This window comes from Ranitomeya imitator, chromosome 7 (assembly GCF_032444005.1).
Source record: "Ranitomeya imitator isolate aRanImi1 chromosome 7, aRanImi1.pri, whole genome shotgun sequence".
In the NCBI taxonomy this organism is placed as follows: domain Eukaryota; kingdom Metazoa; phylum Chordata; class Amphibia; order Anura; family Dendrobatidae; genus Ranitomeya; species Ranitomeya imitator.
Genome location: NC_091288.1, coordinates 104,873,091 through 104,888,340, shown reverse-complemented (window position 1 = coordinate 104,888,340; position 15,250 = coordinate 104,873,091). Strand labels below are relative to the sequence as shown.

Here is a 15,250-nt window from a genome sequence, read left to right as displayed (position 1 = left end):
AGGAATCAGGTGCATCTGTCTAATCAGTTCCTGACCAATTATCAAGAGGCCTCCTGTATATAGTGCAGCTCCACCCTGTGGTCTGGGCCTGTGCAATGTGTTAGCTCAGTTTGTTTCTTGTTTCTGAGTTTGCCAGGTGCTGCTCTGAGTTACTCCCTCTCTGGAGGCTTTTCTCTGTGCTATTGCCTTGATCTTGTAGTCCGCCCTCCAGGAGGCAGAATATCCTGGTTCCTGTGTCTTTGTCCCTGTGTCTTGTTCCATTGCCTTGTCTGTACTTTGTCTTTTCTCGGTCTCCTTGTCTGTGGCTTCCTTCCCTGCTTTGTCTTTCCTTGTGTTCTCAGTCTGCTTACACTCCGCACTCTTGCGGCTCTGCACTCAGACCTTGCTTCGCACTCTCTGGCTTTGCTCTGTGGCTCCGCTCTTTGCGGTTCTATCTGGCTCCGCTCTTTGCGGTTCTATCTGCCTCCGCCTCCTGCGTTTCTGCACTTGGCTCCGCCTCCAGTGTCTCCGCTCTTGGCTCCGCCTCCAGCGTCTCCGCTCTTGGCTTCGCCTCCAGCGTCTCCGCTCTTGGCTCCGCCTCCAGCGTCTCCGCTCTTGGCTCCGCCTCCAGCGTCTCCGCTCTTGGCTCCGCCTCCAGCGTCTCCGCTCTTGGCTCCGCCTCCAGCGTCTCCGCTCTTGGCTCCGCCTCCAGCATCTCCGCTCTTGGCTCCGCCTCCAGCGTCTCCGCTCTTGGCTCCGCCTCCAGCGCCTCCGCTCTTGGCTCCGCCTCCAGCGTCTCCGCTCTTGGCTCCGCCTCCAGCGTCTCCGCTCTTGGCTCCGCCTCCAGCGTCTCCGCTCTTGGCTCCGCCTCCAGCGTCTCCGCTCTTGGCTCCGCCTCCAGCGTCTCTTTCTCTTAGTTCCACCTTCTACTCGTACTCAGCCTCCTGCGTTTCTGTTCTTGGTTCTAGCTCTTGTGCTTTCGCTCTGCATCCGCTCTTGAGGTCTTTCTCTACTTGTTACTTAGTCATCCTGTCTGAACAGGTTCCAACCTGTTTCACATACGTGCCTGCAGACCGGTCCCTACCGGTTCTTCCTATGTTCCAGCTTTACCCGTCTGCCTGCCTGTGTCTCAGCCGTGCCCGGTGCCCGCCTGTCAGCCAGAGTGCCAGCCGTGCACGGAGCGTTCCTTAGTGGGATCAGCAGCCACAGCCAGACATCACCCTGGAGTGGCACCTGGTAGCTTCCTATTGCACAAGTCTGACCTCACCATCAGAGGCTCCAGCGAACACCTAGGAAGCTACTTAGTTACGCCCCTTCCAGGGAAGTTTGGTCTGTGGTCCAGTGGGGCCACACCCCCGTATGCCCGCGCCAACCAGTCTGGGCGCGTGCGTGACAACAACATTCATATTCTAACTTTACTTTCTTACAGTCGACACCTGATACACTGCTATAAAGCTGGCAGCGCTGTTCAAGAACCATGTATTTCCTTCAGGAAATGCCCATCTAGTCTTTTAATTGTTCTTCCAGCTGCTCCAATCAAATCATTAATGAGCGGAGCAGTGTAGGTCCCTGCAATCGCTGGTTTTAAAGCACCTGCGTGCCTACCTAGGTGTGCCTCAAGTACTCCTCTGCCTATTTATCTAGAGGGTTCCTCAAGATACCAGTGTCCTCAAAGGGCAGGGCAGATTTTTTCAAGACTTTGCCACCGCTACATCTATTTTGGGAATTTTATCCCATTGCTCCGTATTTTTTTTCCTCAAAGGGGTATCTCCTTTTTGATGACGAGAATAAGGCTCCTCTCTTCTCTTGCTTTTTCAACTCCTAAATAAGCATCTGTATCTTATTAACAACTGGAAAGATACGTCTTTTCCTTTGTTCCAATCCCCAAAACATGTCTTCCTTAAGGCCCATAGAACAACCAACGGCCTTAATCAGTTTGTCTATATCCTTCATAGAGAAGCATGGCCTACCCCCCATACCGCTATCAGAAGTAGGAGGATTCGGACTCATTCTCCTTCAGACATTTGGGAATTACAGTTGTGCTCAAAAGTTTTTTCTAGAGAATATGAATGATAACACCAAAACTTTTTCTCCACTCATGGTTAGTGGTTGGGTGAAGCCATTTATTGTCAAACTACTGGGCTTCTCTTTTTAAATCATAATGACAACCCAAAACATCCAAAAGAGCCTGATCAAAAGTTTACATAGACCATTTCTTAATACCGTGTATTGCCCCTTCTAACATCAATGACAGCTTGAAGTCTTTTGTGGTAGTTGTAGATGAGGTTCTTTATTTTCTCAGGTAAAGCTGCCCTCTCTTCTTGGTAAAAAAAACCCCAGTCCCTGTAAATTCCTGGGCTGTCTAGCATGAACTGCATGCTTGAGATCTCCTCAGAGTGGCTTAATGATATAGAGGTCAGGAAACTGAGATGGCTACTCCAGAACCTTCACTTTGTTCTGCTGTAGCCAATGACAGGTCGACTTGGACTTGTGTTTTGATCGTTGTCATGTTGGAACATCCAAGTACGTCCCATGAGCAGCTTCCGGGCTGAATTTGCCTCCAGTATTTACTGATAACGTGCTGCATTTCCTTGCATTTTGACCAATTTTCCTGTGCCTTCATAGCACATCCCCAAAACATCAGCGATCCACCTCCATGCTCCTTTCATCATAGGCCTTGTTGACCTTTCTCCAAAAGTAACATTTATGATTTATGGTTGTGACCAAAAAGTTAAATTTTAGTCTCATCACTCCTGTGCTGTTTTGGTATTGTAGAAACTTTGTGGCATTTGCGCAGTAATGGCTTTCTTCTGGCGACTTGTTTTTACAGTTGTGGATGACATTTTTGTTGGTCTACCTGACAGTGGTTTTGTTTTTACAGAGCCCCTGATTTTCCATTTATTAATCACAGTTTGAATGCTGCTGACTGGCATTATCAATTCCTTGGATATCTTTTTGCATCCCTTTCCTGTTTCATACAGTTCAACTACCTTTTCCCGTAGATCTGTTGATAATTCTTTTGCTTTCCCCATGACTCACAATCCAGAAACATCAGTGGCTGGATGAAAGATGCAAGGGTCTGTCTGGATCCCAGAAACTCACTCAGCTTTCATGCACACACACGGATTACAAGCAGACAGGTAAGTCACAGGTGAGTGTGCTTAAAAGCTGAGTGCGTGAGTGTGTTACTTTTAGTAGCCATTCAAACCCATTTTTGTCAACTCCTGTGCATGTTATCAGGCCAAAATCGCCAGGGTATGTGAACTTTTGATCAGGGTCATTTGGATGTTTTGGGTGGTCATTATTATTATTTATTTATATAGCACCATTAATTCCATGGTGCTGTATATGTGAAAAGGGGTTACCTACAGGGTTATAGATATTGTTAACAGTAAACAAATTTACAATAACAGACTGGTACAGAGGGGAGAGGACCCTGTCCTTGCGGACTTAAATTCTTCCGGATAATGGGGAAGAGACAGGAGGTTGGTGTGCTGCAGCACTGGTGGTGGTGAGGCGGCTGCTCAGGTGGTTGGCGACGCGGCAGCTCGGGTGGTTGGTGGGGCGTCAGCGGCTTGGGTGGTTGGTGGGACAGCAGCTCGGGTGGTTGGTGAGGCGGCAGCTCGGGTGGTTGGTGAGGCGGCAGCTCGGGTGGTTGGTGAGGCGGCAGAATGGTTATTGCAGGCTGTAGGCTTTCCTGAAGAGATGGGTTTTCAGGTTCCGTCTGAAGGATCCGAGGGTGGTGGATAATCGGACGTGTTGAGGCGTGAAATTCCAGAGGATGGGGGATATTCGGGATAAATCTTGGAGGCAGTTGTATGAGGAACGAATAAGTCTGTAGGAGAGTAGGAGGTCTTGGGAGGATCAAAGATTACGTGAGGGAAGATAGTGGGAAATTAGTTCAGAGATATAGGAAGGGGACAGGTTGTGGATAGCTTTGTAGATCAGTGTTAGTAGTTTGAACTGGATTCGTTGGGGAATTGAGAGCCAGTGGAGGGATTTGCAGAGGGGTGAAGCAGGGGAGTAGCGAGGAGAGAGGTGGAATAGCCGAGCAGCAGAGTTGAGGACAGACTGGAGTGGTTCAAGGGAGTTAGCGGGGAGGCCACAGAGGAGGGTGTAGAGTAATCAAGGCGGGAGATGATGAGGGCATGCACAAGAGTTTTGGTAGATTGTGGGCTGAGGAAGGGACGGATTCTGGCAATATTTTTGAGTTGGAGGCGACAGGAGGTGGCAAGAGTATGGATGTACGGTTTGAAGGACAGGGCAGAAGCGAGAGTTACCCCGAGGCAGCGGATTTCAGGTGCGAGAGAGAGTGTGATGCCGTTTACCATAATAGATAGATCAGGTAGGGGGATACGCGAGATGGGGGAATGATGAGGAGTTCGGTTTTGTCTACATTGAGTTTTAGGAAGCGAGAGTTGAAGAAGGAGGATATGGCTGACAGACACTCCGGGATTCTGGACAGAAGAGAGGCGACATCTGAGCCAGAGAGGTAGATCTGAGTGTCGTCCGCATATAGGTGGTACTGGAAGCCATGGGACTTTGAGTTGTCCTAGGCCAAGGGTATAGATGGAAAAAAGTAGAGGCTCTAGGACAGAGCCTTGAGGGACTCCAACAGAGAGGGGGCGGGGTGAGGAGGTAGTGTGGGAGTGGGAAACGCTAAACGTGCGGTCGGAAAGGTATGAGGCAATCCAGGACAGGGCAAGGCCTTTGATGCCGAGGGAAGAAAGAATCTGTAGCAGTAGGCAGTGGTCGACTGTGTCGAAAGCAGAGGACAGGTCGAGAAGGAGGAGGATGGAGAACAGTCTGTTGGCTTTGGCTGTAAGTCATTAGTAATTTTGGTCAGAGCAGTTTCGGTGGAGTGGTGGGGGTGGAAGTCAGATTCAAGGTTGTCAAGGAGAGAGTTAGATGAGAGGTGGGAGGAAAGTTGACCATGGACATGCTGCTCAAGGAGTTTGGAAGCAAACGGGAGCAGTGATATGGGCCGATAGCTGGGCATAGCAGTTGGGTCAAGGTTAGCTTTTTTGAGGATGGTGTGATGGTGGCATGTTTGAAGGCAGAGGGGTAAGTACCAGAAGATAGCGATAGGTTGATGATATGGGTTAGGGCTGGAATGAGCGTGTTAGTGAGGTTGGGGAGCAGGTGGGAAGGGATGGGGTCAAGTGCACAGATTTTATGATTTAAAAAGAGAAAACATCGTAGTTTGACAATAAATGGCTTCACCCAACCACTAACCATGAGTGGAGAATAAGTTTTGGTGTTATCATTCATATTCTCTGAAGAAAGGCCAAGAAAGCAAAAATTCTGTCGGGGTATGTAAACTTTTGAGCACAAGTGTATCGGAGTCCGAGAAAACGTCTAATGCGCTCTTCTTTCCTCATAAAAGACTTAAAGGAACCTTCAACTTTTGCCCTGATGACTGATTTAAGATTCACAAATTGCTTTTAGTATATAGATTTCACAGAGCCTTTTCTGCCAATCAACTGGTAGCGGGGTTCTACACAGGGCAAATTCTTAATTTTTCCTCTTTACATTAGCTTTCTAGGCCTTTGCTAGTGACAAAATAACAAGAAAGGGGCCTAATTAACAAGGTGAACATTCACATAGATCACTCACCACCCGCTGTCACTTCAAGGGTACCGCAATCGGTGTTTGATTTAGGATGCATGATTGATCCTCCCTGGAGGCAGAAGAATCTATAGTCACTCTGCTCCTCTGGCTGGGTCTGCTGTCAATCCTGCCATTTGAGTGACTGCCCCCCACTGCGTCCATGGTGCTGTAGCTGTCCCTGCTGCTGGTCTTCTATTGCACATACAAAGGCGAGCCGAAGAACAAACGCTTTACCTGTGATGAGACTCCATTTTGAATGATTGACAACTACTGCGTCTCCTTCCTGTTCACACCTCCTCCAGACAACCAGAAGCGTCCTTACTTCCTTGTCAAATGTCCCCCTGCATGATACATCAGGAAGCACCATTTTCCAGCGCGCCCTGCTCTACTGACATCAGCGGAGAGCGCCGCATCATCAACTGCACTGTCTCCCGGAGTGCCCCTCTTCCCGACGGCACCGGGCACGCCATCTCCCATTGCGCCCTACGTAGTCCAGAACGGTGTGGTGGCCACACATACTGGAGGGAGGCCATTAGTCACCACATCCCCCATGAGCCCCCACTGGAAGAGCGAATGGCGCTTCCAATACCTGAAGCTGACACTACAAGCCCTCAGACATTCTTACAAGCGCCGGTACAGGTCTGGGTAAGTGATTTTTAAACCGCCTTGCTTCAGCACAAGGTCCCCTATCAAGCACAGGAAACCAACTGATGAGGGGGAGCCCTTTTATTTCAGTAGGATTTCTGTCCTTGACGGGCAGATCCCTCTGTCAGGTTTGCTGTCATGGGTGAAAGGAAAAAAGCCTTTATTTACATACAAAAATTGCAAGGCTTGTTTTGAGTTGGCCAAAAGACATGTGGGAGACTCCCTAATTGTATAGAGTAAGGTGTTTAACTTTTTGGCCACCAAAGTAAATGCTATCTCTGGCGCAAAACAAATACAGCTCGTCACCCCAAGAACACCATCCCCACAGTAAAAATGGTAGTGTCAGCATCATGCTGTGGGGACAGGTAAAATGGTCCGAGTCAAGAAGATGGATGGTGCAAAATACAAGGATATTCTTGAGCAAAATTTACTTCAGTCTCACTGATTTGAGACTGGGACAGAGATTCACCTTGCAACAAGACACTGTGCCAAAGAATACTGCTAAAGCAACAGTCGAGTGGCTTAAGGGGAAACGTGTAAATGTTTTGTAGTGGCCTAGTCAAAGCTCAGACCTTAATCCAATTGAGAATCTGTGGCTAGACTTGAAGATTGCTGTTCACCAGAGGAAACAATCTAACTTGAAGGGGGAGCAGTTTTGCCATGATGTCTGGGCAAAAATCCCAGTGGCAAGATGAGGAAAGCTTATAGAGACTTATCCAAAGTGACTTGCAGCTGTAATTGCAGCAAAAGGAGGCTCTACAAAGTACCGACTTTAGGGGTTGAATAGTTATACACACTTACGTTTTAAGTTATTTGGTCCTATTTGCTGCTTGCTTCACAATAAAAAAACAAACAAATATTCACGGTTGTCGGCATGTCCTTTACTGATGCAAACCCTAAAAAATTCAGTGAAGTTCCACGTGGTGAGGTAGCAAAACACAAAAAATGCCAAGCCACTGTATTATTCGAGGTGGATGTGATGGAGGTAGACTCATGTTCCACACAATATAATTCATGTATATTTCTGGTTGGATTTTTAAGTGTTTTTAAAGATTCTGTTTGTCCCATCTCCACTTACCGTATTTTCAGACTATAAGACGTATCGGGCCATAAGATGCACCCCAAATTTTAGGGAGGATAACAGTAAAAAAAAGGGGGGGGGGGGGAATCCTTGTTATAGTGCAAATTTAAGGTATCTTACAATGGGGGCAGCGGTGAAGAGGGGCCACAGGAGGCATGGTCCCTTCCTTAGCAAGCTGACGGCAGCAAAAGTGGGGCAATGTCCCAGTGGTGCGATGCTGCGGGCCCTGGGTGGGAGAAGTGGGTGTCCCGGTGGTACTATGCTGCGGGCTCGGTGTCGGCGGTAATGCAGAGCGGACTGCATTGCTTTTCCACCGTCCAAGATCATGAAGCTGTGGTCCGCTGGAGGCGGCGTACATGCACACTGGGATCTCAGTCTGGCCCAGATCTCAATCTGCACATGCCTGTCGTCTTTCTGGGCAACAGATTAAGGAGGATGGCCGCTGGAGGCGGTCCTTGCACAGGTTAAGATATCGGCTGGACCCTTCAGTAAGATAGCTGCCGGGAAAACAATACACTCCGCTCTGCATCACCACCGCCAACGGGCCTACAGCATCGCACAGCTTCTGCCACCAGTTTCCTGAGGAAGGAATACCGCCTCTTGTGAACTCGCTCCACCACAGCCGCAACATCCTGGTAAGCGACTAGCTTATAATCTGTAAAAAACCATATATGTATGATTTAATCAAAGTAAAATGTTATTTGGCAATATTGATACCTGTATGATGGCCGCCGTGACAAAATTTCTCTGCGCTTCTGAGAATCTGTAACACTGTCTACTGATTCTTGAGAATCTTCACTTTCTGCAATGGTGGAAATCTAATCACAAAATAAAGGCAACAGGATATAAATATGTATTGCATATGTTTTAGGTGCACACATGCTTTGTTCACATGTTTTTCAGCAAGTAAATGAAAGATTTAAACAATTATATGGGAAAGTCTGAGGCTTATGTGTGGAGACACACTTTAAACGTGCACACAAAATGTGAGTAGAAATGATTGAATCTGCCAAATTGCAAGGATTTTACATGTAAGTTTGATTTGCAGCTAATTGAAAGTTCCTTATGCGCTGGCCTCTTTCCAGGCCTCAAAGAATAATAAACTTATGATGTATTAAAATAGGAAAAAAAAAAAGAATAAATACTACTTACCTGTCCCACCATCTGGTTCTCCACGCCTCTCCTTTTCACCTTCACCCATCAAGCTCATCTTATTCAATATAGACTGTTGCTTCCAGCTCAACAAAATCTCAGCTGTCACAGTGCACAGTGACGTATGAGGCCTGGTCAAGCCAGCAGCCATGGCATGGAATGAAGATGCCAAACATAATGCACGTGCAATGTGGGAAGTGGACAAGAGGAAGCAGAAAGGGCAACATGGCTGACTGCTGGAACAAGGGAGTAGCGAGAGATCTCTTTTCTGCCTGGTCCTCTTAATTAATTTGTGCAGAGAAAATTTATATACCGTATACAGCTCTGGCAAAAATTAAGAGACCACTGCAAAATTTTCAGTTTCTCTGATTTTTCTCTTTATAGGTATTATTTTTTTGAGTAAAATTTACATTGTTGTTCTATTTTATAAACTACTGACAACATGTCTCCAAAATTTAAAGCTAAAAATGTATTTATTTGCAGCAAATGAGAAAATCGACAAAACAATCAAAAAAGAAACACTGCTTTCAGATCTCAAATAATGCAAAGGAAAGTTCTTATTCATGTAGAAACAACAATACTCATGTTATAACTCAGGAAGAGTTCAGAAATCAATATTTGGTGGAATAACCATGATTTTTAATCACAGCTTTCATACGTCTTGGCATGCTTTCCACCAGTCTTTCTCACTGCTTAAGGGTGACCTTATGCCACTCCTGGCACAAAAATTTAAGCAGTTCTTCTTTGTTTGATGGCTTGTGACTATCTATCATCCTCTGGATTACATTCCAGAGGTTTTCAATGGGGTTCAGGTCTGGAGACTGGGCTGGCCATGGCAGGGTCTTGATGTAGTGCTCCTTCGTCCACACATTGACCTAGCAGTGTGGCATGGGGCATTTTCCTGCTGGAAAAACTAGTCCTCAGAGTTGGGGAACATTGCCTAAACAGAATGAAGCAATTGATTTTCAAGGATAACCTTGTATGCGGCTTCATTCATACGTCCTTCGCAAAGATTAACCTGCCCAATTTCAGTCTTGCTGAAGCATCCCCAGAAGATTACCAATCCTCCACAAAATTACACAGTGGGTGCAAGACACGGTGGCTTGTACGCCTCTCCAGGTTTCCGTCTAGACCAGGTGTTGGGCAAAGCTGAAAATTAGACTCATCAGAGAAGATTACCTTACTCCAGTCCTCTATGGTCCAATCCTTATAGTCTTTGGCAAACTTCAGCCTGGCACTCCTTTGCTTCTCATTGATGAAAGGCTTTTTTCTAGCTTTGCATGCCTTGAGGCCTGCCTCTAGGAGCCTGTTACAAACTATTCTTGCCGTGCACTTCACCCCAGCTGCTATTTCCCATTCCTTTTGTAGGTCATCCTGCAGTTGCTGAGTGACATTAGAATAAGATGACAGTCAGCCTGGTCAGTGGAGAGATGCTTTTGCCCTCTGCTGGTCTGTAGCTTTGTTGTCCCCAATGTTTGCTGCTTGACCTTGTTGTAATGGACTGTCGACTTTGAAATTTTAAGGATGGAGGCAACATGACACTCACTGTATCCCTCTGCTAGTAAAGTCAGAATTGAGCCCTTCCTCACTCAAAACTTTTCTTTTCAAGTCCTTTGACATGGTTAAAAGATATTTTTTTCATTCAAATTAATTTTGGGCTATTTCTGGCACTTGTTTGGCCATCCAGCTTGTCCTATTGCAAGAGGATTGTGAAGACCACAGTTTTTTTTTATACTTTCCCTCATTAAATAAGATTTGGTTCCGGTGATCACCTAATCAGAAGAACATTAAGTAGAATGAGGTGTACTTTGGTTGGAATTCAACTGACACTGGAATGGAATGAGTGTCACATGTAGAGATAGTAATTTTTAGAAAACTGTGTAATTTTTAGATAACTGTGCAGTGGTCTCTTAATTTTTGCCAGAGTTGTATATCATAAACTTCTGCATTCTGGAGTATATTCATTTTTGCAAAATTTGAAAAGAAATCAATTTGCTAATCTCAAGATGTGAGCTGTAGTGGAATTAAAGCTTATTGAAGCCACAAAAAGAAACAGATCAAAATGAATTAACCCCTTTACCCCCAAGGGTGGTTTGCACGTTAATGACCGGGCCAATTTTTACAATTCTAACCACTGTCCCTTTATGAGGTTATAACTCTGGAACGCTTCAACGGATCTTGGCGATTCTGACACTGTTTTCTCGTGACATATTGTACTTCATGATAGTGGTAAAATTTCTTCGATATAACTTGCGTTTATTTGTGAAAAAAATGGAAATTTGGCAAAAATGTTGAAAATTTTGCAATTTTCCAACTTTGAATTTTTATGCCCTTAAATCACAGAGATATGTCATGTAAAATAATTAATAAGTAACATTTCCCACATGTCTACTTTACATCAGAACAATTTTGGAACAAAAAATTTTTTTTGTTAGGGAGTTATAAGGGTTAAAAGTTGACCAGCAATTTCTCATTTTTACAACATCAATATTTTTTAGGGACCACATCATATTTGAAGTCATTTTGAGGGTCTATATGATGAAAATATCCAAGTGTGACACCATTCTAAAAACTGCACCCCTCAAGGTGCTCAAAACCACATTCAAGAAGCTTATTAACCCTTCAGGTGTTTTACAGGAATTTTTGGAATGTTTAAAAAAAAAAAATAACATTTAACTTTTTTTCACAAAAAATTTACTTCAGTTCCAATTTGTTTTATTTTCCCAAGGGTAAGAGAAGAAATTGGACCCCAAAAGTTGCTGTGCCATTTGTTCTGAGTACGCCGATACCCCACATGTGGGGGTAAACCACTGTTTGGGTGCATGGCAGAGCTCGGAAGGGAAGGAGCGCCGTTTGACTTTTCAATGCAAAATTGACTGGAATTGAGATGGGATGCCATGTTGCGTTTGGAGAGCCCCTGATGTGCCTAAACATTGAAACCCCCCACAAGTGACACCATTTTGGAAAGTAGACGCCCTAAGGAACTTACCTAGCCGTGTTTTGACAGCTTTAAACCCCCAAGTGTTTCACTACAGTTTATAATGCAGAGCCTTGAAAATAAAAATTATTTTTTTTTTCACAAAAATTATTTTTTAGCCCCCAGTTTTGTATTTTCCCAAGGGTAACAGGAAAAATTCGACCCCAAAAGTTGTTATCCAATTTGTCCTGAGTATGCTGATACCCCATATGTGGGGGTTAACCACCGTTTGGGCGCATGGCAGAGTTTAGAAGGGAAGGAGCGCCATTTGGAATGCAGACTTAGATGGATTGGTCTGCAGGCGTCACGTTGCATTTGCAAAGCCCCTGATGCACCTAAACAGTAGATACCCCCAGAAGTGACACCATTTTTGAAAGTAGACCCCCTAAGAAACTTATCTAGATGTGTTTTGACAGCTTTGAACCCCCAAGTGTTTCACTACAGTTTATAACGCAGAGTCGTTAAAATAAAAATTACGGTAATTTTTTTCCCACAAAAATGTTTTTTTAGACCCCAAAATTTTTAATTTCCCCAACGATAACAAGAGAAATTGGACCCCAGTAGTTGTTGTCCACTTTGTCCTGAGTATGCTGATACCCCATATGTTGGGGTAAACCCCTGTTTGGGCGCATGGGAGAGCTCGGAAGGGAAGGACCACTGTTTTACTTTTTCAACGCAGAATTGGCTGGAATTGACATCAGACGCCATGTCGCGTTTGGAGAGCCCTGATGTGCCTAAACAGTGGAAACCTCCAATTCTAACTGAAACCCTAACCCCAACACACCCCAAACCCTAATCCCAATCCTAACTTTAGCCCCAATCCTAGCCCCAACCCTAACCCCAACCCTAATGGGAAAAAGGAAATAAATACATTTTTAAAATTTTTTTTATGTTTCCCTAACTAAGGGGGTGATGAAGGAGGGTTTGATTTACTTTTATAGCGGGTTTTCTAGCAGATTTTTATGATTGGCAGCCATCACACACTAAAAGACGCTTTTTATTGCAAACAATATTTTTTGCGTTACCACATTTTGAGACATATAATTTTTCCATATTTTGGTCCACAGAGTCATGCGAGGTCTTGTTTTTTGCGGGACGAGTTGACGTTTTTTACTGGTAACAGTTTTAGGGCACGTGACATTTTTTGATCACTTTTTATTCCGATTTTTGTGAGGCAGAATGACCAAAAACCAGCTATTCATTAATTTTATTTATTTATTTATTTTTTTTGGCGGGGGGGAGGGGGATGCGTTTATACCGTTCCGCGTTTGGTAAAATGGATAAAGCAGTTTTATGCTATGTGCACACGTAGGAAGGGGGCTGCGGGTTCTCCCACAGCAGATTTGATAAATCTGCAGGGCAAACCCGCTGCGGTTATCCCTGCAGATTTATTGCGGTTTGTGTTGCGGGTTCCGCTGCGGGTTTAATCCTGCACTTGTTTTACTATTGATGCTGCATATGCAGCATCAATAGTAATGTTAAAAATAATAAAGATAATGATATACTCACCCTCTGACGTCCCGATCTCCTCGGCGCTGCACGCGGCGGTCCGGTTCCAAAGATGCTATGCGAGAAGGACTTTCGTGACGTCACGGTCATGTGACCCCAGGCCCTGCTCCCATAGCAACCTGAGACCGGACGGCCGTGTAGAGCACTGAGAGGTGAGTATATCATTATTTTTTATTTTAATTCTTTTTTTTTTTTTTACACAAATATGATTCCCAGGGCCTGGAGGAGAGTCTCCTCTCCTCCACCCCGGGTACCATCTGCACATTATCCGCTTACTTCCCGCATGGTGGTCACAGCCCCATGCGGGAAGTAAGCGGATCAATGCATTCCTATGGGTGCAGAACCGCCGCGATTCTGCACAAAGAAGCGTTCCCGCAGCATGTGCACAGCGGTTTCCATAGGGTTTACATGTTACTGTAAACTCAATGGAAAATGCAGCGGAACCGCAGCGGCAAAATCGCCGCGGTTCCGCTGTAAAAACCGCAAAGTGTGAACATGGCCTTCGGGTTAGTACGATTACAGCGATACCTCATTTATATCTTTTTTTATGTTTTGGCGCATTTTATACGATAAAAACTATTTTATAGAAAAAATTATTATTTTTGCATCGCTTTATTCTGAGGACTGTAACTTTTTTATTTTTTTGCTGATGATGCTGTGTTGTGGCTCGTTTTTTTTGCGGGACAAGATGACGTTTTCAGCGGTACCATGGTTATTTATATCCGTCTTTTTGATCGTGTGTTATTCCACTTTTTGTTCGGCGGTATGATAATAAAGCGTTGTTTTTTGCCTCGGTTTTTTTTTGTGTTTGTTTCTACGGTGTTCACTGAAGGGGTTAACTAGTGGGACAGTTTTATAGGTCGGGTCGGTACGGACGCGGCGATACTAAATGTGTACTTTTATAGTTTTTTTTTTTATTTAAAGAAATGTATTTATGGGAACAATATATTTTTTTTTCTTTATTTAGGAATTTTTTTAATTTTTTTTTTACACATCTAAAAAATTTTTTTTTTACTTTTTTACTTTGTCCCAGGGGGAAAATCACTGTATAGTGACAGATCGCTGATCTGACACTTTGCAGAGCACTGTGTCAGATCAGCGATCTGGCGTGCCCTGCTCCTTAGTTACCAGAGCCTGCTCTGGACCCGGAAGTACTCCCTGCAGGACCCGGAAGTAGCCCCGCGGCCATTTTGGATCCGGGGCCTGCAGGGAGGAGATGCTCGGTACAAGGTGAGCACATCGCCTTGTACCGATCGTCTCAGGGAAGCCCGCAGGGAGCCCCCTCCCTGCGCGATGCTTCCCTATACCGCCGGAACACTGCGATCATGATCGCGGTGTGCTGGGGGTTAATGTGCCGGGAGCAGTCCTGGCTCATAGTGCCGGATGTCAGCTGCGATAGTCAGCTGACACCCGGCCACGCTCCCCCCGTGAGCGCGGCTGATCGCGCTGGACGTACTATTCCCTCCTTGGGAATTAGGGCCCACCCCACATGGACGGAATAGTACGTCCAATGTCAGAAAGGGGTTAAAAAAAACTCTCCCAATGATGTTCTTGAGGAACCTGTCACCACATCTGACCCATCTAAACTATTAATATGGGCATACAGGTTATAGACTGCTGAAAACAATCCTATCTCTATGTGTATTTTAAGAGATATTGCTGATGAGATATTATCTTTTATCACTTTATGTAAATGACCTCTTTCAGGCTTAGGGAGGGGAGCAGTTGCCTGGAAGATAACTCTGCCTCCAGAGATTATTTTACATAATGGAGGAGTTACCACTGTGATGTGTAATGACCGCTCTCTGCTCTCCTGATCTCAGAGCGGTGTGTGATTATACCTGACACATCTGCAGCTTCCTCTCAGCTTCAGCTTCCACCTCAAAGGCAGACAGGGTGTAATATTGTGATAATACAGCAGCGCTCAAAACTGTGTTTTGCAAGAAGACATTTCATTTTTCCTGTTCTATGTTATGTTCTATGTAACGCATCCTTCCTGTAAAATAAGCTCTTGAGGCAGAGTTATCTTCCGGGCAGCGCCCTCCCCAGAGCCAGGAAGAGGACATTTACATATAATAAAAACACGGATTTCTCCGTAATAAGACATCAGACCACAGATAACAAGGTATCATGTTATTCAGCTTCCTATGATCTATATGCCCATATAGACTGCTTAGGATTAGGGTTGAGCGAAACGGGTTGGCCAGATTCAGAAGTCGCCGACTTTTGGCAAAGTCGGGTTTCATGAAACCCGACCCGACCCCTGTGTGGGGTCGGCCACGAGGTCGGCGATCTTC

General features: G+C 45.2%; 1 protein-coding gene across 2 annotated transcripts in view; it reads right to left on the bottom strand.

Annotated features, from left to right (window-relative positions):
• Nucleotides 1-15,250, bottom strand: part of CREB1 (cAMP responsive element binding protein 1) — a 152,191-nt gene that overhangs the window by 53,221 nt on the left and 83,720 nt on the right. For both annotated transcript variants that reach the window (XM_069733704.1, XM_069733703.1), the window contains one exon: nt 8,033-8,133. In XM_069733704.1, the coding sequence (XP_069589805.1) occupies nt 8,033-8,133 (101 nt within the window). The remainder of the gene's footprint in view (nt 1-8,032; nt 8,134-15,250) is intronic.